The 20,847-nt window shown below is 31.8% G+C and overlaps 2 protein-coding genes across 3 annotated transcripts; both read right to left on the bottom strand.

The window, feature by feature from the left end:
* Positions 1–1,730: 1,730 nt before the first annotated feature.
* Positions 1,731–7,348, bottom strand: LOC148610106 (protein HTATIP2-like). The gene is made up of 6 exons (XM_088542192.1): positions 7,113–7,348; positions 6,491–6,629; positions 5,527–5,637; positions 4,716–4,853; positions 2,577–2,638; positions 1,731–1,966 (listed from the first exon to the last, which is right to left on the bottom strand). The coding sequence occupies exons 2-6, from the start codon at positions 6,626–6,628 to the stop codon at positions 1,765–1,767; spliced, it is 651 nt and encodes a 216-aa protein (XP_088398318.1). The 5' UTR covers position 6,629; positions 7,113–7,348; the 3' UTR covers positions 1,731–1,764.
* Positions 7,349–11,159: 3,811 nt separating this feature from the next.
* Positions 11,160–19,372, bottom strand: LOC148610107 (protein HTATIP2-like). Of its 2 annotated transcripts, none has more exons than XM_088542190.1 (6): positions 19,229–19,372; positions 16,312–16,605; positions 15,767–15,874; positions 14,309–14,446; positions 12,864–12,925; positions 11,160–12,328 (listed from the first exon to the last, which is right to left on the bottom strand). In XM_088542190.1, the coding sequence occupies exons 2-6, from the start codon at positions 16,480–16,482 to the stop codon at positions 12,127–12,129; spliced, it is 681 nt and encodes a 226-aa protein (XP_088398316.1). In that variant the 5' UTR covers positions 16,483–16,605; positions 19,229–19,372; the 3' UTR covers positions 11,160–12,126. The 2 variants fall into 2 exon arrangements, with proteins under 2 accessions (XP_088398316.1, XP_088398317.1); XM_088542191.1 differs by lacking the exon at positions 19,229–19,372 and adding an exon at positions 16,727–17,730.
* Positions 19,373–20,847: the final 1,475 nt, after the last annotated feature.

Consider the following 20,847-nt stretch of genomic DNA (forward strand, 5'->3'; position numbering starts at 1 on the left):
GTATAAATGTTGTATTTAATTTTTACTCACTTATTATGTAGCAAAAGTAATTAATTGCATTACGAAAATAATTGTAATTAAATTAATTACTTTACTAGTTTTCTGAAATTGTAATTGTAATTTAACTGAAGAATTTTATAAGTAATTAGTTGTAAGGGTAATCAAAGGAACCAAGGTTATAGCGGTAATCAAAAGAATGTAACCCAGGGACAAAGACCAGACATGGAAAACAGACATACACAACAAAGAACATAAAGTAACTAAAATCATACATACAAAGTAACAAAAGTAAATTAATGAGCAATTAATTAATTTTGCATGTAATTGACCCCAGGTCTGAGCTTAGACCCTCCTAAGAAATGTCTATTTTTTTTTAATTTCTACCCTGTTTGAGGGTTCAATGAAAACATAGCTGTGTCATCGAATTTGAATACGATTCCCAGTTCATGTTTAAATAACTTATGTAATGACGTATAATTGTTTTGGGTTATTTTTTTTTGTTTTGTTTTGTTTGTTTGTTTGTTTGTTTGTTTGATTTTTGGTCCAGCTTTCTATTATTACATTGAACATGTCGGTAACTTTAACCCCCCTCCCCCTCCGCATTTTTACGCCTGTCGCAAATCAGAAATTTCTTGCCTCCGTATGTCTTGTTTCGTTTACACTTACAGTTTACTTTATGTTGCTAGAATATATAGATGCAAACATTTCGCTGTACCTGTGTCATCCTCCCAGGGTTTTGAGTCCACTCTCCTGACCTGTGTATAATGTTGTTTTTGGGCCAGCTGCAGCCTGCCCAGTGGTGTGAGGGTTTCCTTGTCGTTCATTGAAGACCCATGGGTGTCCTTAAGCTTGACACTTTTCATCCCGATAGGGTTTTTGTATCTTTGAAATATTGACCATATCCATTCTCCTTATAGCCTTTTCGTTTTATGCTTGTCTGTATGTTTGCTGTTTTTTTTGTTGTCATTTGTTTTGTTTTGTTTTTATTACAATTTGGCCCGGGGTAGTGAAGTCATTATACTATTCTTAATCAAGTCCCTTTGGGTGCGATAATGTTCTGGGTGAACATAAACGCATGGGAAACCAAAATATCCATTCATTAGATAGAAAAAAAATTAAATATAAGTCGTTTTAATTTACTACTATCGTATACATGTATCATCGGATTTGGACTTATGCACATGGTACATTTACATGCATTTTCAAACGCCCCGAACTCTCATCTGACTTAAAAATTCGGTTTATACATCTTAAAACATTTGCATGAATAATTACCTTTCGTATATTTTTACCAAAAGTCGTAGTAATTGGGAATCATACAAAATTACAATATATTTCATTTTATTTGGAATATCAGATAAAAAAAAAGCTGGACGAACAACGATCGGGTCTCGAAATTGAAATGCAAGGCACAAACGAGTCATAATTTTTAAAATGGGAGGCATTTATAATGTTTCTTTATCTAAAGTCAAATTTTTTGTTTGTTTTGTTTGTTTGCTTTTTATGGTTTGTTGTTTTAAATATTATTTATTTTTATTTTTGCTTTTGTTTTTGTTTCGTTTTCTTTTTTGTCGAATACGCATGTAGAAATATTGTAGTAATGTAGAGTATCAAACAAGAAATGGTAAAAGACTTTTTAATAAATATGAATAATTACTTGAAATTCATCACCAAAACCTTCCTGAAAAAGGTCACTTAAAATATCTACTTTATTCTACCAATAATGCACCTCTAATTATATTTTCTTTATTTATAGTATGCATGTTATAATAATTCGTACATGTCTTTGTTTTCAATAGTTTCTACATTTGCTGGTGACGGATTTTTAGCTTTAAATACCATTACTTTGGCTAAATTGTCTGTAGATATTGCACCATCCGCTTGAAAAGACTGTGGCATATTTTTGAAGCACCAACGGAAACAACTTTCAATTGGTCTACTTTCTACTCTATCACACAGGAGTAAACTGAAAAAAAATATGTAATTGAGATACATATAAAAAGAATATTTTAAAAGACTAATGTGTATACACGAATCGGTAATTTTGGACTAATGGTTACTTTGCTTCTACATACATTCACTCCCTTTGCACCAAAGGCCTCCAAATTTCCTTGAAATGATTTAAAACTTAGACGACCCAAAACAAACTTCATCGATTTTAATCACAGAATTCCTCACTATAATTCTTGTTAACACTTTTTTGTTTGAATGAAGAACAGGAATGATAAATTGGTTAAAGTCATCAGAAGATAAACCTATTGATACATCTGGTATAGAATTAATTTGAAAAAGAAAAACAATTTTAGAGCTGACTCAAGTTGTCCCCCTTTTTTTGCACTTTCATGTGTTTTCATTGTCTAGTCATTGTAATCTATCTGTTTCACGTATAATGTTGAAATCTATATGTCCCGAATCAATAAAATTATCTGTGTTGCATATATGATTTTACTGCTCAACCACGGGCACTGTGCTTATTTTGATCAAATATCTTGTATCTTGTTATGTTTTAAGCTTAACTTGTAATTGAGAACTATGCATTGAAACGTTAATTAATTAAAACAAAACATTTAACGTACGACGGTCTAAGGATGGTCAACCGTTCGAAGTCTAACGCCTTTAGATCCTCTTCTACTTGTCCCTGAAAAAAGTAAATATACAAGAAGAAAGAAATGTGTCAAAAACTTTCTTTTAAAAGGAACACACCCTGAAGATCCCAATATTGTGCCATGAATATTATCTTATTTCAACAATAAACACGAATCTCAATTTGAATATTTCAGAAGGAAGAAAAGTAAGAGATTTGTAATGAAGTCGATATTCCGTCATGATTCACATGGAAACGTATGATAGGTCGATGCTCCTAAATCAGCAACTCGAACATTTATCTTTAAACCAGGTAGTTATAAATAATGAACGTAGAAAGTATATGGAACAAAACGTCAAGCGTGGAAACAAATGATGTTGACGTAAAATATACATTTATCAACAACTGATTATTTGAAGTCGCTCATAATTAACTACCAGATGTGACATCATTGTCATAGACACCCACGCACAAAGTGCTAACGAAAATGATCTGAGGAAATTGGGGACTTTGTAAAACAAGTAAAATATTACCATTCGAACAGAAAAGTATCAGACCAAAAAAAACCTGCAAGGAGGAATCTTGAAGTACAGTAACAACTTTTTTTTATATTTTGATGAATGAGATGGTAGAACCGTGTGACTGTAATGACAAGACATTTTATTCACGGTTCAGTCAGCCAATGCTTGTCACTAATACATTTCATTAAGATGCAAAAGCAACGTCGCTGAATAAAATGACATCACTAAAATGTGGGAAATATATTTTTAAAAAATTGTAAACTTCAAATGTAAAAGAAGACAACAATCCTCCACAATTTTTTTACTTACAAACACTAACCAATAAAATCAATAATGACGATCTCATATCATCTTTAAAGAATGAAAATTGTCCAATGCAACTGAAGTTATCGTTAAGCATATAAATAAGGGGGACAAAATTAAATATGCATTCATATCTTAAACATTTGTAAGCAATTTCATTTTCCCAATTTAAATGCATTCCGTAAAACTTGACGAATACTAAAGCATGTCCGATATATAAAAAAGCAAACCATTTGAAAATCCGAAACGTTATTGAAGGACCAGTGTCACTAATACACATAGTTTTAAAAAGAAAAAAAAACATGCATCTGACAAAAACAAGGACAGCAGTGATTCTTCGAAAAGGGTATACTAATTCTAAAACCAAAATGATAATTACTTTAATCAAACGAAACAGCTTTGCCGAATAAACCTAATATTATTATTTTACTAAATGACGCTGAAAGGCGATGTTCTGTGGAATGACGACCTATTTTAAGAGATGTAATAAATTACTGGTAACATTATACTATACATGTACATATGTATAAGGAACAATTTATGAATGTATGGACAAACGAACTCTGCAAGAAGGTTAAGAAATATGCCTTATTTTCAATATACTTAAAGTAACATTTTATAGAAGTAAAAGGAAAACTGATACTTCTCAATACTTCTTATGAAGTTCATGTCTAGTTAAGGTTATAGGATTTTGTAATTGTTGAGAATACTTCTACTTAATAAGACAGTAATTAAGTAGCAGTTAAAAAAAACAGACAGAAGGTGATTCATGTATTTCAAAATCCCATCGATTTGAGTTTTATTTCTTGTTCGGTAACATTTACCGATCACATAACCAGTTTTAGTTTTTTTCATTTTGGTTGTTGCGCTTTTGAGATAAAAATCATATAGATTGTACATGAAATTTGCAATTGGCAAGGGTTATCGTTCTTGATTAGGTTTCATTTGGTTGATTTTGGTGGGATATAAAAGTATGATTTTTTAAAAACTGCAGATCTGAATGCAGAAATGATTATCATTATGTGAATATGTAGCAGATATAGATTGAAAAAGCATCGTTTGTTTTTGGTGGGGTTGTCTACACCATGAATCACTTTACCATTGGTAGCGTCTGAATATTTTGTGGATTTGTACTTAAAACGATTACCTGTGGTTCAATTGCTGACTATGCTATTTCACTCATATTACTGATTTATATTTACATATAAGACCACAATTACAAAATGTATTATGGTCGCATTTTTACACTCTTATGTGAATGTAGGAAATTGGATATTGTTTTTTTGTCAATCTCAACATACACATACCTTTGTTCTAGAATAAAGGAACCGACTGTCTTTATTTGATGCGTACGACGTCACTACAAAGAAATGCTTACACCCTGCCGTTTTAGCAACCTCTGCTGTATTTACAACATAGTCATGGTCTACCTTTATAAAACCTTCCTAAATGATATATCAAATACTTGACTTTAGCCACAAGTAATCATAATCAGGGAAAACAATATCTATGACTATAGCTTCTCAATCAACAACATTGCATTGCTATGACTACTTGAAAATCTGTATATATTTTTTTTCAATCGAATAAAGCAAGTGGCATGAAGAGGGCACATATGAAACTTGTATATAATTTACAATTTGGTGTTGCCTAACCAGAAGTATATCTCATTCGTACGTTTATTGTATTAATTCGTTCGATTTGTATTTTTCTTTTGGTTGGAATATGCACATTCTGAATAGCAAAAGAAAAATAACATAGCGGAGTGATTTGGAGTTAATCCGGAAATGTCTTTTTTTTCTTTATTATTATTATTATTATTATTATTATTATTATTATTATCATCATAATTTTTGCCTAATGAGATTGCATAAATTGAATTCTAAGATCCTCTTTGAGTGTTCTAAAGTAGTACACTCCACACCTGACTATTGTATACAAAGTTGTCTAGGGCGCTGGACTTTGTGCAGGCGATGTTGCTATAGATGTCACAGTGGTACGAGTTTGAGTCCCGCGAAGGGAACGACAAAAAATTTGCATCGCAAATTTGACAGTTCTAACAATTTGATCCGATGAAGCAGTGTAGCAGTTAAGCAATTGCAAGCTATATAATCTTACTTTACCACCACTTTTGGAGCTTGTAGTACCGATGCAACAAAACCCAGCATTCAATCCTTGGAAGACATCTCTGTGTTGTTGAATATTATCAAAGTCAACTGTTTTCTGTTCCTGTTTTTTTTAAGAAAACAATAATATAACTATGAACGGAAAATTTACCAATGTAAATGGAGATCGCGAACTAGTGTCAGTTCAGACTTTTTTATTGATACATTGGAAGTGTGTTACTGTATTCCACCAGAAGTATACATTTTAGGTTTGTTTTACTGCTGATTTTGTTTTAGTTATAACTGTCTGAATGTGTATGTTTTATCATTGATGTTTTTTTTAATATATTGGGCAACATTCAATTTGGTATATTAACGACTGTAAGCTCTTAAATATAAAACTCCTAAATAAGAAACGGCGTAATATTTTATCTATTTTTTCCATTGTTCATGCCTGAGGGTTCATCGCAAAGTAAGATTTAGATGAGAATCCAACAGTTGGAGATGGATTTCAGATATAATACTGCGGATATTGTGATCCCTGAAAATCAAAGACAAATTTAAGACAGATGTTGAAAAAAATGAACTATTTAAGTATGGGTCTGTGCAAATATCCTCCAGCGCCCGGTGCATCCATAAGTTTTACTTGTACATGTATTTAATTGTCTATTGATTATAATCAATGAAATGGTTTTTTTTTATTAGGAAATGTTTAATATATTTGTATTTTGACGAAATTTTGTACTGTTTTCGTAGACTTGAATAAAATTGTGACGGAAAGTTCATAGAAGAACTCCACCTAGCAGTATATACTCATTGAAATTTGATTTTTTTGAAAACGGTGTCTATATTCATTCTAAAGAATTTCTAACTAAAATAATGATTATCAAATGTTTTGGATGAATTACTTATTGCATTTTGCATGAGTTTTAGGTGAAATATACTTTCAAACTACAAAAATAAGTATTTTTTCTTACAAATTCTGACCCTATTTCTTTGTCTAGATCCACTAATCTCCTACCAATGAGTACGACCTTTGTAAAAACTTTTTGTCGATTGAGTTCTTTCACTAAGGCTTTCCCAGTTTCTCCCGTATATCCCATTACAAATGCCATTCTGAAATAAAATAACATTTAATGAAACCCTTTCATAGATAAAGTGTTGATTTTTTGCTTCATATTTTACCATAAGCGATGAAATGTACCTTTAAGACCTTTTAACAGTGCACTTATTTCTTACATTTGACTTATTTAGTGTATTTGCAAGAAGCTAGATTAATGACGTAATTAAAATGCAGTCGTAAATGATTCACGAATCACAACAAACATGTTTAATATAGGATGTTCAAGTCTTTGATTGCTTCACGCGAACGCAGTTTACTATAAATCGTATTTGTTAAGATCAGCAATTTTTATGCTGTTTACCTCCACAAAATTTAAACAAGTAAAAAAACAAAGCTCATGTACATTTTTGTTACCCATTTTCAATAAGGACCGAGAAGTTCAAGAAACACTTTTTACATCTGAACAAATCGAAACCTAGGAGAACGGTGTCTCTGAACAAATAACACCCACAATCAACTGAAAACACAGTACTTACCTGATAAGTTAATATATCATACACACAATCACTCTGTCTTGTATGTTATCTCCCCTTTATTTTCCAGGTTGCTACAGCACATCTGTCGCTTCTTGTCTCTTCACTGCTAATTGGCATTACAGTGACCATTCATTTTGAAACGATCGATTTTTTTTGATTAGTTGTGTCTTGTTATGTGATCTTGGTCATGTACATTGCGTTTTATCTATATCGTTTTTGATAACGAATTTAAATCCATATCAGTTACTTTGGCTTATGTAGATACTGAAAAATCTGTTGCATGTTGTATGTAAGATGGATTGGTATTTTAAATGTGGAGATAACACTTGGAATTTGAAATTTGTTTTTCTATGAATAAATAGTTGACAAAGATACACTTGAACAGCAAAATAAAATAAATAAGACAATTTAACCACAAGGATACACGCAAAAGCTAAATAATTATTAAGTAATGAAGACTTAAATACACGAATTAATCCTTTAATCCTCCAGATTAAGTTTAATATATATGCATAGATATGCAAGGCAAATACACAGGTCCTTTTTTTTTTGCTTATGTAACTGGTGTGGATGTCTGATATAATTGGGACGAACAATTTTAAAGTTGTATGGTGTATACAATGATTTTATAATTGTTTTAATAATGTGACAGACAAGGCAATATTACAATAAACTTTCATTCCCTTTGGTCCTTACTCATTTTATATTTTCATTATGAACCGAGGACGAAATGTATTAAAAAATCATATGTATTTTCATTTATAACTTAACATCAAAATGATTGTGACGTTACCTCCTACCACTAACCATTCATTTCTGCTGAAGGAGGATGACAACCAAAGAAAATTAAACCCAGTGAAGATAACAATAGTTGTGTATTGCGTTTGATTCTGCCAAGGTTTACAATCTCAACGTCACGTGTGACCTTAGTATCTATCAATGAATTTCATTATCACTGATAACAGATTTATCAGTTTTTTCCTCAAAACGGAGATTTAAAAAATGTCAGTACCAGAACTAACGGTCTTCTATTTGCGAAATGTTTAAAAAAAGAATTTTTTTTCAAGAATGAGATTTTATATTCTTTTTTCCCTCATTTAGTTACGACAGATTTAAACAAACGTCAATGAAGTGATATTATACGACATAACACACAAAAATATAGGACAACTGAATCCATTTTTTTCTAATTTATTCAAGCAATTTCTTTATTATCGTTTTGTTAGTTAAAAGTAGAGTTTTTATTTGTTTATTTACGGTATATTTCCTGACTATTGAGAAAAAGAGAGTTGGAATTAAATTTGTTTTGTTTAACAAAACATTTTGACTTATATTTGAAACCAAAAACCAAGGTATTCATTTATTTAGTGGAGTCCGAGTTGCTCATTTGCTTTTGTTACTTTGTATGTATGATTTTAGTTACTTTATGTTCTTTGTTGTGTATGTCTGTTTTCCATGTCGGGTCTTTGTCCCTGGATTACATTCTTTTGATTACCACTAAACCTTGGTTCCATTGATTACTCTTTATATTATGTTTGAAATATATATTTTTTCGTAACGTTAATGATCAGTGCTTTGTACAAAAAGGCGATGACTGCATTGGAAACTAGGTTTAGACGATAGAGTATATGGTTTATGAAAGGGGTTAAAACACCACCTTTCTCTCAAATTCCAAAAAGCGTCTGATGTTCGAAACTCAGTCTAGACTCTGCAGCCAGCTCTCTCAGAAAATGCAAGAATCTTGCAATGTCGGAAAAGGGTGAATGATTTTACGCGACGTTTTCCGATTGTTATACGATGTCTAATTTGAAAAGTGTTCGAAAATTTCGAAAGGCCAGTCTATAGACATAAACTGGTCTCAAACTAATGGTAAACTTTTCCTCCATTTGCAAATAAGTAAAATTGTCCCGAATATATTTCTTTTATAAAGATTATTATCTAACGATCTCCTCATTATCTGACATATTTAAAATGCATTTCGTTGGTCGGTTTTTTTTTATTTCTAGGGTCATTTAAATAAAATTTGCATGGCAATTGTTTTCTTTTTTTACCAATACTGATATAACTTTCCTCAATATCATTATATATATCCAATTCTAACTGAACAAAACGATTTTGCATCCTTGAAATGAGATCTGAATGTATGTGCATGTAAAGCAAACACTTTACATTTTCATACTCTATAAACACGGTTGTTTGTTTTAATACAAAAGAAACAAACCCACGTCTGATAAATATATAAGATAAAATGATCAGATCAACACGTATTTGCTCGTAATTTTCATATCGTTTGAAAAAAAAACTAAAAATGACAAAAGGAAATGTAAATATTTACAATAACGAAAAAAATATACCAAACCTTTATGACATGGTTTAGATACCCTGAACGTATAAATATATGGCGCGTCTTTTGCAAAAGAAAAAAAAACTTTAACAAAATGTTGCGTGATTTAATTATGATTACATGTATATCACAATAAACTCGACCATACTCTATACTTTCGATAATAGAGACGTTTTACATATACTAAAATCGATACAAACATTTAGAAAAAGTAGATGTATTAGCAAGTATCGTTCTACTTTAAACTATAGCAATGTTCTACCTAACTTTATAGTAGGTGAGTCGTTCTACCTTTGTCGTTCTACTTTACTGTGTACAAGTTAGTCTGTTAAATCTGGACGATTTCATTTTATATGATGATTGATTAAGGATAATAGAACGAGTCTAAACCGAACGCCTTTCTTTACAAAAGTTTTTGTATGTTATGATAGGTGTTCGATTGACATGGATTCATAATACATTAAACATTGACTTGAAAAGATGCCTGGTATATATACAAATTCCCTGATTTGGTTGTTATATGTTCATCATGTCATAGTTTTCCTTTCCTCTTTCGGACTTGACTTTTTATGGGCAACTCGGCGGGTATTTCTATAAAAGACAGAGGACGCTTACTCTACCGCCGGTGCATCTCGTCCATGCTCCCAGTTTTTAGTTGAGTCCGAATCGCTAATTTGCTTTTGTTGCTTTGTATGTATTATTTAGTTACGTTATGTTCATTGCTGTGTATGACCGGTTTTCCATGCTTGGTCTTTGTCCCTGGATTGCTTTCTTTTGATTTCCGCTATAACCTTGGTTCCCTTGATTACTCTTTGCTGTGTATGACCGGTGTTCCATGTTTGGTCTTTGTCCCTGGATTGCTTTCTTTTGATTTCCGCTATAACCTTCGTTCCCTTTATTACTCTTTGACATTACGGATTCCACTATACAAAGATAGTTAGAAGAGTTGAGATATAAAATTATGGGATTTTTTGGTCGAACTTTTAAAATGTAAAAAAAATGTTTTCTTTAAATCTTTCATAGCATCCATGTTATTGGGTTAAATAAATGTCAACAAACTCCAGGAATTTGGTAAAACGAATAGTCCAGACCACGTATGTTATTACTAGAAACTGTCGTATAATGTTTTTAAGTATCTGTGCTTCTAGAATATAAGGTAGTTCATGTATCCAGTAATTTTATCAATCATTAATGAAGGCGATTTTACGACATTAATATATGCCGAAAATTTTCCTTATTTCGCATACAAGTAAAGAAAACCTATTCTGGTGAATCTATCTTAAAAACTGAATAATAAAGGACGGTTATCTGCAGCTTGCAAAATCAAATAGGGGTTATTGATTTTTTTTCTTTCATGATGATAAAAAAGAAATTCCCATTTAAATTGTTAGAACAATTACCACCAATTTTTTGCCTTGTAAAAAAAGCTTATTTTAATAGATGTTTGTAATAGAATTATGCATAGCCAAAAACCGAAAATTCCTTCAGAATAATATAATGGTATTTTGTACATCATTCGATGATTTGCAAGATAATCGAAAGGGAGGTTATAGGTATGATATTTGTGTATTCTGTCTGAAGTCGATATGCTATTTGATAATCTTTTTTTCTAATCTGTTGTTTTTGTTTGTTTTGCTTGTTTGTATTCTTTTGCTTTGGTTTTGAAACTTGTTCTTTTATAAATAAACAAAATACCAATCATATCAATATTGCAAATTTAAATGTGCAGTACATAAATGCCATGTTCAAAAGACAGCATAAATATCACGATATTAAAGAAGAAAAAAACGGTCAATTACTTTAAATCACTGACAAGATGGCCTAGATGTTACCCATGATATACATTAAGTACAAAATATGTCCTTGAATCAAATATCTTTACCGTAATAACTTGACCTTATTTGATATACATATAAATGTGAAACTCCTATAGGACATTCATTTAATTTCTCTGCTAGTTTTATTATGCTAACTACATTTGTTTCTTTTCGAAAATATTAATCTATTTCATGCTTCCTAAATATTTTTTAATTTCTCCTCGGTTAGTAATGACATACCCACAGCAAATAAAATAGTTACTATAGAATTGTTATGTTATATAACCATTTGCCAAATAGTGAGAAAATTAACAATGTGAAAAGTTTTTTAAATAAAATATTTCATAACGAATAACCCCCCTCCCCCCCCCAAAAAAAAAAAAATGCAAGAAAACTTTACATCACCAAAGTCTTAAACAAACAAAAAACTACTAAATAACTTAGTGTACATGATAATGTATATCTCCGCAAGATTTGTACATCCTTCTAAAATAAACTTTTATGTCCTTGTTCGAAAGCCAATCTGCGTAGTTTAATCATTTGATCTACCGAGTCTTGCAATGATAATTGTTCCATTCGTTGCTTTTTCTAAAGAGCACTGAAATCCGGTCATATGATAAGAGTTTCCAATCTACGAAACAGCGTTCGAAATTCACTCAAAACGCTGCAGCCAGCCCTCTCAGAAAATGCAAGAATCTTGCAAAGTCAGGGCGAAAGTGAACGATTTTACGCGACGTTTATCGATTGTCAAACACCGTGTGATTTGAATAACGAGAATTTCGAATGGCCTGTCTGTAGCTGTATGAGTGGAAACGAACATCTGTTGCTGCGTAAAGCTTAAAGAATTTCATGATCAAAGAAACTCGAACATCTGCGTGTTTTCGATTGTTTCTACAGCTTCCGTAGATTGATTTAACACCATATTCACCATGACTTTGGCCAGATCGTCGGTTTTGATAGCAGATCTCTTAAACAAAAACTGTGGCATTGCTTTTAAACATGTCCGAAACAAACTCTCACCAAACCGTGACTCTTTTCGATCGCAGATTAATAGCCTAAATGGAAACAATTTTGATTATTAATCACAAAACTTTATTCCAAAACTATACATGTGGTTTAATAGTTTGAAATGATTATTTGTCAATATCATATTTATCTTATTTAAAACATGCCCTGGTAATTAACAATCACATAATCAAGTTCTTACTCTTTAAGATACCATTATCTGTTTTTTCAGATTAATGCTTCGTCATGTCCGTCTTAGTTTATGAATTAAATTTGCTTAAAAGTACTTATTAAATGTACAGGTTAGGGTAATTATAACAAAATAACAGAACTGATAATTCTAGGTAGTACTCAAATGGGATAATCAAATGGAAAGTCAATATAAAGATGACAATTTCAAAGCAATCAATAACGACTGGTAAGGTTATTCGGTGTATTACCGTCTTTGCTGTTTTATTTGGGTCACTATTGTCTTTTGTTTATTTGATTTGATTTTCTTTTCTTTTGTTTGAAATTATTCTATTTGACAAATCTAAGTTGTTTCGAAGCAAAGATATGTCATTTGTATAGCAAAAAAATACTTACCCAGGTCTAAGTATCGTTAGTTTGTCTAACTTCAGACTTTTCAGATCTTCTTCAGTTTCTCCCTGAAATAGGATATAGAGAGGCAAGATTGGTGTTCTGTCTTACACTGGACGTCAGACATTTTGAGATACGATTCCCAAAAAATTCGACAGCATTTATAAGGTTAAAGTACTAGAGTTGAGACACTATTTGTTTGTTTTTGTTAGGTGTTATCTTGTACATTCTAATTCACTGTTCACTATTTGGTATTGAAGTCGGAACAGTTACGATAGCTAAAGTTTATTGTGGTTTAAAAACAGCATTGGGAGTCCCTTTTTCACCGTAAACCTATTTCAGTGTTTCAATGGACATATTATCCACTCCTTATATTGTTTCATTGGCATTTATTCGATTATTCTTTATCTATGCAATATGTTTTAAATCAGAATGTTATAGCCGCTATGGAACCGGGAGCTTTTACTAGCAATTAAAGCTGCATTAGCTGCCAAATTTGTTCAGTTTTGACTCTACTGATTTTTTCTAATTCAATGAAGTAAGTATGTACTGATGCAATTGAAGCAATTAATGGCGATAACAACCTACAGAATGCTGTGAAAACAACATATTTTTAGTCAGAGAATATCGACAGGTCTGATCTAATTATTTTTCGCCATTACGTCCGAAGATTGCCGACAGGACATTAACCAGGGTTAAAATACTTTAACCTTGGCCAAAAAAATAACAATAATGGATACACAGGTAAGCACTTGTCTTGATTTCATTTCATTACATCTATATCTTGATTAGTTTTCAAATAAATAATGACCATATTTGAGTCGCATTATATCACAATGTGTAAATTTCAAATGGATCCTTGCGTTATATTCGAATTTTTTTTTTTACGGCTTGAGTCCGTCGGTCTTCCTTGCCGCTTAATAACCACTTTCGTTTTGCAATCAGATTTGTTATTAAAGAAGCGACCCTTACAGCACATGCACGAATTAAGGTCACCAGAAGTCACATGCATACGAACTTATCTGGTCGATTTTTTGTCTTGCAAGACAATAAATATATAGACACCTATTTCATGTATTTAATAAATTTTATTTGCGGATATCAAATAAAATTGTACAAGAAAAGTACTATTTAGTAGAAATAATTCAAAGTTAAGGTATATTGCAAAAGAAACAAAAAATTTCGAAAATGACAGCTAATGCAGCTTTAAACCCAGTATTATTATTCACTTTGAAAGGTCTGAATAAATTCAGGAATACAGCGGTTAATTTTATTTCTCTCTTTCATTCTTGATTTTGCAGTTCACGTGCTATCTACCATTACGAGTTTTGATTATGAGTTCGGTACTGTAGTTGGTGTTTATAAATTTATTGCCTCTTCTCATCTTTGCATGGCTGTCCAGTTGTTTTGTTCCTGAATTAATTTAAATTGGATTAACACTGAAACTTTACCTTTGTCTTTGGATACAAAAAAAAACTGTTCTTATTGGTTCCCATTGACGTGATGACTACATAGTGTTTACACCCAACATCCTTGGCTGTTTTTGCTGTGTTAACCACATAATCATGGTCCACTTTTATAAAACCATCCTTGAAAGAGAAACAGATGATGCATTTAATATTTTGTAAAGACATAGTTTTAACTAAGAATATAAAAAAAACTTCTTTTAAGTTTATTGGGTAAACAATTTGAATAGTAACACAACTTTTAATCTAGTACATCTATTATTCTTTTAGATATAAAAATAGACACAAATAAAATTAAGATTAAGATTAAAAGGATACCATAATTAAATATTTCAGAAACATAACTATGAAAATGTTTGAGAACCGACGTCATAGTAAAAAAAGTAATCAAGGGAACCAAGGTTATTGCAGTAATCTAAAGAATGTAATCAAGGGACAAAGACCAGACATGGAAAACAGACATACACAACAGAAAACATATAGTATCTAAAATCATACCTACAAAGTAACAAAAGCAAATGAGCAACTAGTAATCCACTAAAAACTGGCAGCATGGACCAGGTGCACCGGTAGGGTAAGCGTCCTATGCTTTTCTAGAAACACCCAGCGAGTTGCTCATAAAAAGTCAAGTCGGAGGTAGACAAACGAGGAAAGGAAAACTATGACCCGTGGAATAAATCAGTTTTTATGATGCAGATGGATACACCAGAACGATCCACGTCCATGATGACGACCATAAAACGTCTGTGGTGATGACATCAATATTGTAGCAACATAACCCTGTTCCAGAAGCCTATTTGTTAGAGTTCTGGTGCGATACAAAAAGTCTGCGTAGTTTCAGCAAGCTCTGGCATAACATATGAGTTGTGATATGAACACTCCTTACGCAGGTGCTGAAGGGATGTTGCCACAGATGAAAGGAACGTTGACAATTTTGAATGAAAAGTCATCACGTTTGTCGTAAAGTTTGGTCGATAGTTTTCCTTTACCATCGATTTCTAAGTGTAGGTCAAGATATGAGGCTGACTTTACAATGTCTGTAGTATCCTTTATCTCAAGTTCTTTGGTATAGATGCGATGTATCAAACCCCAAAATTAGGATTGTTTAAAGATAATACGTCATCTATATAGTGGAAACTGTGATTAAAGGATCTAGCTAAACGATATTATTTCTTTCGGATCAGCCCCATAAGAGTGAAGGAAAAGGTCAGCAAGTAAAGAAGCACAATTTGTTCCCATTGGAATGCCGACCGTTTGTTGAAAAACACGTCCACCACACTGGACAAATATATTGTCGATTAAAAATCTAGCATTTTTATAAACATGTTCCTCTGTATATTTGGAAAATGATTTGGAATTAAAAACATTAGAATTGATATGAAAATTGAAATGCACCAATATTTTTGGACGTTGACTAATTTTGATGAAATTAGCAGTTTGTACCTTCCCAGCTGTTTTTCTTGTGGTTCCTAGGCAACAAAAGCCTATTTTCAAATCTCGGAAGGCTTCCTTGTGTTGATCCAAATGGTCAAAATCTACTACTCTTTGCTCCTAAAGACATAAAAGTTACCAATGCTACACATCCTCTATCACTTAGTACTGATATTTTGTTTCAAAATAGATTAAATAAATAGAAATACGGAAGTGTAATGAAATGTGTCTTTATAGTTATAGACAGTTTTGGAAGTCGGATTTAAAGTCTTAAAATACGATTTACCCCAAATCCAACTAATTTCTTAGCCAATCAAATTCAATATTTGAGGAATCTCTCAAATTGATTTGTCTAATAAAAGCTGGGCCTGTATTTATATGATTCAACAAAATTACCTTTTCACTAACAAACTTTTTTAAAAATCTGTGTAATTTCTTCGTGTGAAATTTTGCCAAGTCACACGTTTATGCAGACAACGGTACGTGTACTTAAATACAATGATTAAATAAAGATCTTATAAACCCAATGTTTAATTTATTTTAGTCATTGTACCTACAAATTCTGGGCCTAAAGTACTGTCAAGCTTGACTTCTCTCCTTCCAATTAGCACAATTTTCTTGAATACTTTTCTTTTGTTCAGTTCATTTACTAACGATTTGCCTGTTTCTCCAGTATGTCCAATTATGAATGCACTTCTTGAATCGGTGTTTGTGTTTTCTGTAGACATTCTGATACAGTGTTAGTAAACAGCACTTTGTTCGAGAATTGTATTTGTTTCTTTTCAATTAACGATTTTCGTCAGGCAATATTCTAACACAAACAAAAGATTCGGTCTCTTGAAAGGACTATCCTGTAAAATAACGATCATTCATAACAAGTTGTTGCAAAAAAACCCAAAACAATCTACATAATTTAAACAGTTTTGTATATCTCGATGATCGTTGGTGCAACGATTAATCTAAGATGCTTACCACAATTCTTCATAACATGTGAATGTTTCATAAACCTGGGGTGGGTTTCTGGAAGATATCTCAGGAATAAGACATATCCTTGACTATCTTAGGATTCGTCTCTGTTCTAAGTCATGTTATCGAAGCCATCATCAGGTAAGACGAGTCGCAATTTTCATCCGAACTTTAGGACGACTGAATATGTGTCTTAGGATCATCTTATCGAAACAATTACCACAGAATGACCGGCATGCGTCGGTTCAAACGTATTTTAAGGAATGTGCATGATTATAAACTTTGACCTGAATATTGCAGGATTCAGTAACACTTTATCCCAAAAAACTTTGCTACAGTTTGTATTCCTAATACATACATGTAACAATGACGTCATTCGGTTTTAAAATTCACTCACATGCATATAATTAGAAAGCAATCATTTGAATCTTTTGTTCACAAAAAATGTGAACAAGATTTTTTTTAAATAAAAATAAAAACGTAATATAAATAATAATTTAAACATTTCACAAAATGTACTCAGGATGTCTTTATGACGTCTTAACTTGAGACATGTCTGAGATAACTTCGAGACACAACCTGACATTGTCATAAGATGATCCTAAATCCATCTTTAAGTTGGTCTTAGGACGTGACTTAGGACATGTCTTTGGATAGCTTCGAGAACTCCACCCCTGGAATACACGTGATATGCTGAGATTTACTGTTAACTTCTAAACCAATTATAAATCAAGTTCACTTTTCAAATTTTGAAGAAAAAAAAAATGTGGCAGATTCCATTATATGTACTTATAGTGAATATTTTAACGGACCTAAGCCGCCTTAAGGTTTGGCACGGGTTCCACTTCTAAAATTGAAGTTTTTAAAACGGTATATTTCTATATAAAAACAAAATAAGCAAAAAAGTCTTCAAGTGAATTCAATATTTAGTCATGCATATTTTCCATTTTTGTTTTTCGGAAAAGAAGTCCAAGTAAGGCTGTATTTGACTTTAAGAATTATTTTTCAGTTTGCTTTCGTTATTTTCAGGAGTGTTCAATTTCCTTGATTTATACATTTAAATAGAAATTACAATCTAAAAATAACGGTATAAATCAATCAATGACGCAAATAATCAGGCAGTTAGCATGTCCTAAATGTTGATACATGCCATAATATCTGTGCACATTTTCAATTAATGACTATGTTTACTAACTGCTTTACATAACTACGTTCTACTTATCACCTCTAAAAATTCTAGAAACCCATTTTTGCAGTGGTCGTTCTACTTTTTTAAAGCAATGTTCTACCTAATTTTACAAAAGACACATCCTGACTATGACACGAGCAACGTTCTACTTCAATTTGTTTGAATCTATCTTCACTTTGGACGATTTCTTTTCATAACGTTTATTTGTTTTGTGTATGGGTATCTGGACACTTGGGTAGTGATATAATTTTCAATAAGCGGATTATTTTGTTGCTGTAATGAAATGTAATTAGATGTTTTATCATCACAAAAACAAGTACATTCTATTATCCGAATTATTTATTTTAACAAAATTGTATGGACGACAAGTCTCAAATTTTGATGGATATTTCATACTGAAAAATTGACCTAAAGAAAACTCAAGTATGAGAATGTGGTACTAATCTACAATCAATCTGCTAAAGACTGTTAAATATAAAGAATAATGTATAAAAACCCGGGAGTAAGTAGGGAAACATATCGTGTTATTTCGCACGATCCGCACTTCAAAAATCAAACAAATTTCTTCAACTTGATATAACTTCAGTAGCAGATCAGTGATGAAATTAGAGAGTTCGGCGTTTGGACCCCTCTTTTTTTGGAATATCTAGATAATTTTGTTTCAAATTTCAGGGAGATTAAGCAACAAATAATCTTGAAATTCTTTCTTTTCCGAACCCCAATTACTTTCCAAAATGTCGGGGTTTACGTGGGCAGACCATACTGTATTTTTAATAACGTATACAATGTAAATAAATGGAAATTAATGGGAATGTGATAACGTTATTGATATTGAAGATAAGACAATATGTACATAAAAGTCCGGGTAGTACATTTACTTTCTCAAGCCCAAAAACAGCGTCGATGTTCGCAATACACTCTGGAGGCTACATCCAGCCCTCTCAGAAAATGCAAGAATCTTGCACAGTAGAGAAAAAGTGATTGATTTTACTCAACGTTATCCGATTGTCAAAAGACGTTTGCCTTGAATTATGTCAGAGAACTTCGACTTCTGCAGCGATTAGTAAAAAAGAAAAGAACGACTGCCACTGAATAGAGCTTGTTACTTTCTATATGTTTGTTGTTTCCGCGCCTTTTTTCTGAGCTTTAATTCCTCCATTTACTTCTTATTTTAAATAATATATATATAATTCAGTTGTTACTTATATCATATGGTGTAAACTGCGTTAAAGCTTTTATCGTACCCTAACTCATTATCATATAAAAGTTTAGTTGTTCTTATCTTCTTGTTAATTTCTATATTTATTGAAATTACATACCTTCTGATTTTATTAGTTATGTCCTGTTTGTCATAATGAGGCGGCTACAACATAAAATACTGATCTAATAAAGATTAAAGGTTTAACACAATTTTGAACTCAATGGTTTGACCTTTATTGACCTAGTCAAACCATGTTCTATTTAATAACCGATATTAAATCGTACGTTCTACCTAAATTAAAATACCGTTTCATCAGTCTACATGCTTGACAGAATTGAGGTATTATGAAATAGTTCTTCTTCATTTCTTTCATAGTTCAAAGACCAGTGACGAAATGTAATTACAGTAAGCAGGGGAAGCTGGTATATTACTGCACATTAAAGGAAAATTGTAATTTTAAAATCAGAATGGTTTCGTTCGTTGACCATTCTCGTAAAATTCGAGGTGAGAGTCTTAAAATGACGGGAGGAAGCTATGTCAGTAGTCTCTTTTATATCTAGTTTTGTTGGATGTTATTCCAAAATTTGGATTGTTTATAGGAAAAAGACCATCTATATAACAAATATGTATAGATAGCTTCTTTAATCATTTGGTATTTCACAAGATTCTGACGAAACACAAGAACACAGTAACATATCTGTTCGTGCTTATTGGAATTCAGATAGTTTACTGAAAAAAAGTCTCACCAAAGGTGAAAAAATGTTGTTAAGGTTAGCTCAAACATACTTTTTATCTGTCTTTTTGTAATGGTAACGACAAACATTTTTCATAAGAACGCTAATGGTGCGCTTCTTTTTTATATTTAATTACAGGTTTTAACATTTTGTAAAATTGACAATTTTTGAAAAAATGTTTTTCCAACATCCATCTAGACAGGAATCAACTATTTCTTGTAACATTTAAACATCACAATGCAATACATATTTTTACGATATGCTAAAAAAGATAAATGAAATATATTGTTGTCTGTTACCAAGCTTTGTCCATGAAAGTTGTTGCTGCATTAGGCAGGAATCGGATATACTATATGCAGACAATTTGGCCGTTAATGCAGTGAATAAAATAGTAAAAAGTGAACATATCGACTTCGTTTCAGTGATAGATTGAGGGTGAAATATGAAGCACTTTTAGAACAATAAAGAGCTAGCTTGAGCAATATGTTACGTCTGAATCATGCAAAATGTAGCTACACCATGGAGGTTTTGATGTGTATGAAAGCGAGAAATAATCAAATGATTGGCTTCGTTTCAAAGGCAGACAGAAAGTACCATATGTAGCAGTTTTGGCACAATCTCGATCTAGTATTCGATAGATAAATGCTAAAACAATTTAAAATGTAGTTACCCAACAGAAGTTTTTGACAGTCGACTTTACTATTAACAGTACATGAAAACGAGAAATAATGAATAGATCGGCTTCATTTCATAGACAGAAGGAATGAAACATATGTAACACTTATAAAATGATTACGATCTACGTTGAGCAACGTTTTACGGTTTGAACCAGTTTTGCCTTAAGTATAATGCATGAAAACGAGAAATTGAATAGATCGGCTTCGTGTCAGACAAGTGACATATTTGGTAGTTTTATCTTAAAAAATAGGCTGGCTTGGTCTATATTTGAGGTATAGCTCAACATAATTTTTAATTGTATATACTACTATCTTGCCGTTGAGAC

This window comes from Perna viridis, chromosome 8 (genome assembly GCF_037379345.1).
Source record: "Perna viridis isolate PV_CMFRI_1.1 ecotype Kerala chromosome 8, ASM3737934v1, whole genome shotgun sequence".
Taxonomy (NCBI): domain Eukaryota; kingdom Metazoa; phylum Mollusca; class Bivalvia; order Mytilida; family Mytilidae; genus Perna; species Perna viridis.

What these genes read in the sequence shown, in the direction of transcription:
- LOC148610107 (XM_088542190.1), bottom strand. Translation starts at nt 16,482, where the DNA reads ATGTCTACAGAAAACACAAACACCGATTCAAGAAGTGCATTCATAATT. An exon ending in GTACTTTAGGCCCAGAATTT is followed by an intron (nt 15,875 to 16,311) that starts GTAGGTACAATG and finishes TTATGTCTTTAG; the next exon opens with GAGCAAAGAGTAGTAGATTT. An exon ending in CTAACGATACTTAGACCTGG is followed by an intron (nt 12,329 to 12,863) that starts GTAAGTATTTTT and finishes GTTTCCATTTAG; the next exon opens with GCTATTAATCTGCGATCGAA.
- LOC148610106 (XM_088542192.1), bottom strand. Translation starts at nt 6,628, where the DNA reads ATGGCATTTGTAATGGGATATACGGGAGAAACTGGGAAAGCCTTAGTG. An exon ending in TCCTTTATTCTAGAACAAAG is followed by an intron (nt 2,639 to 4,715) that starts GTATGTGTATGT and finishes TACTTTTTTCAG; the next exon opens with GGACAAGTAGAAGAGGATCT. An exon ending in TTGACCATCCTTAGACCGTC is followed by an intron (nt 1,967 to 2,576) that starts GTACGTTAAATG and finishes ATTTTTTTTCAG; the next exon opens with TTTACTCCTGTGTGATAGAG.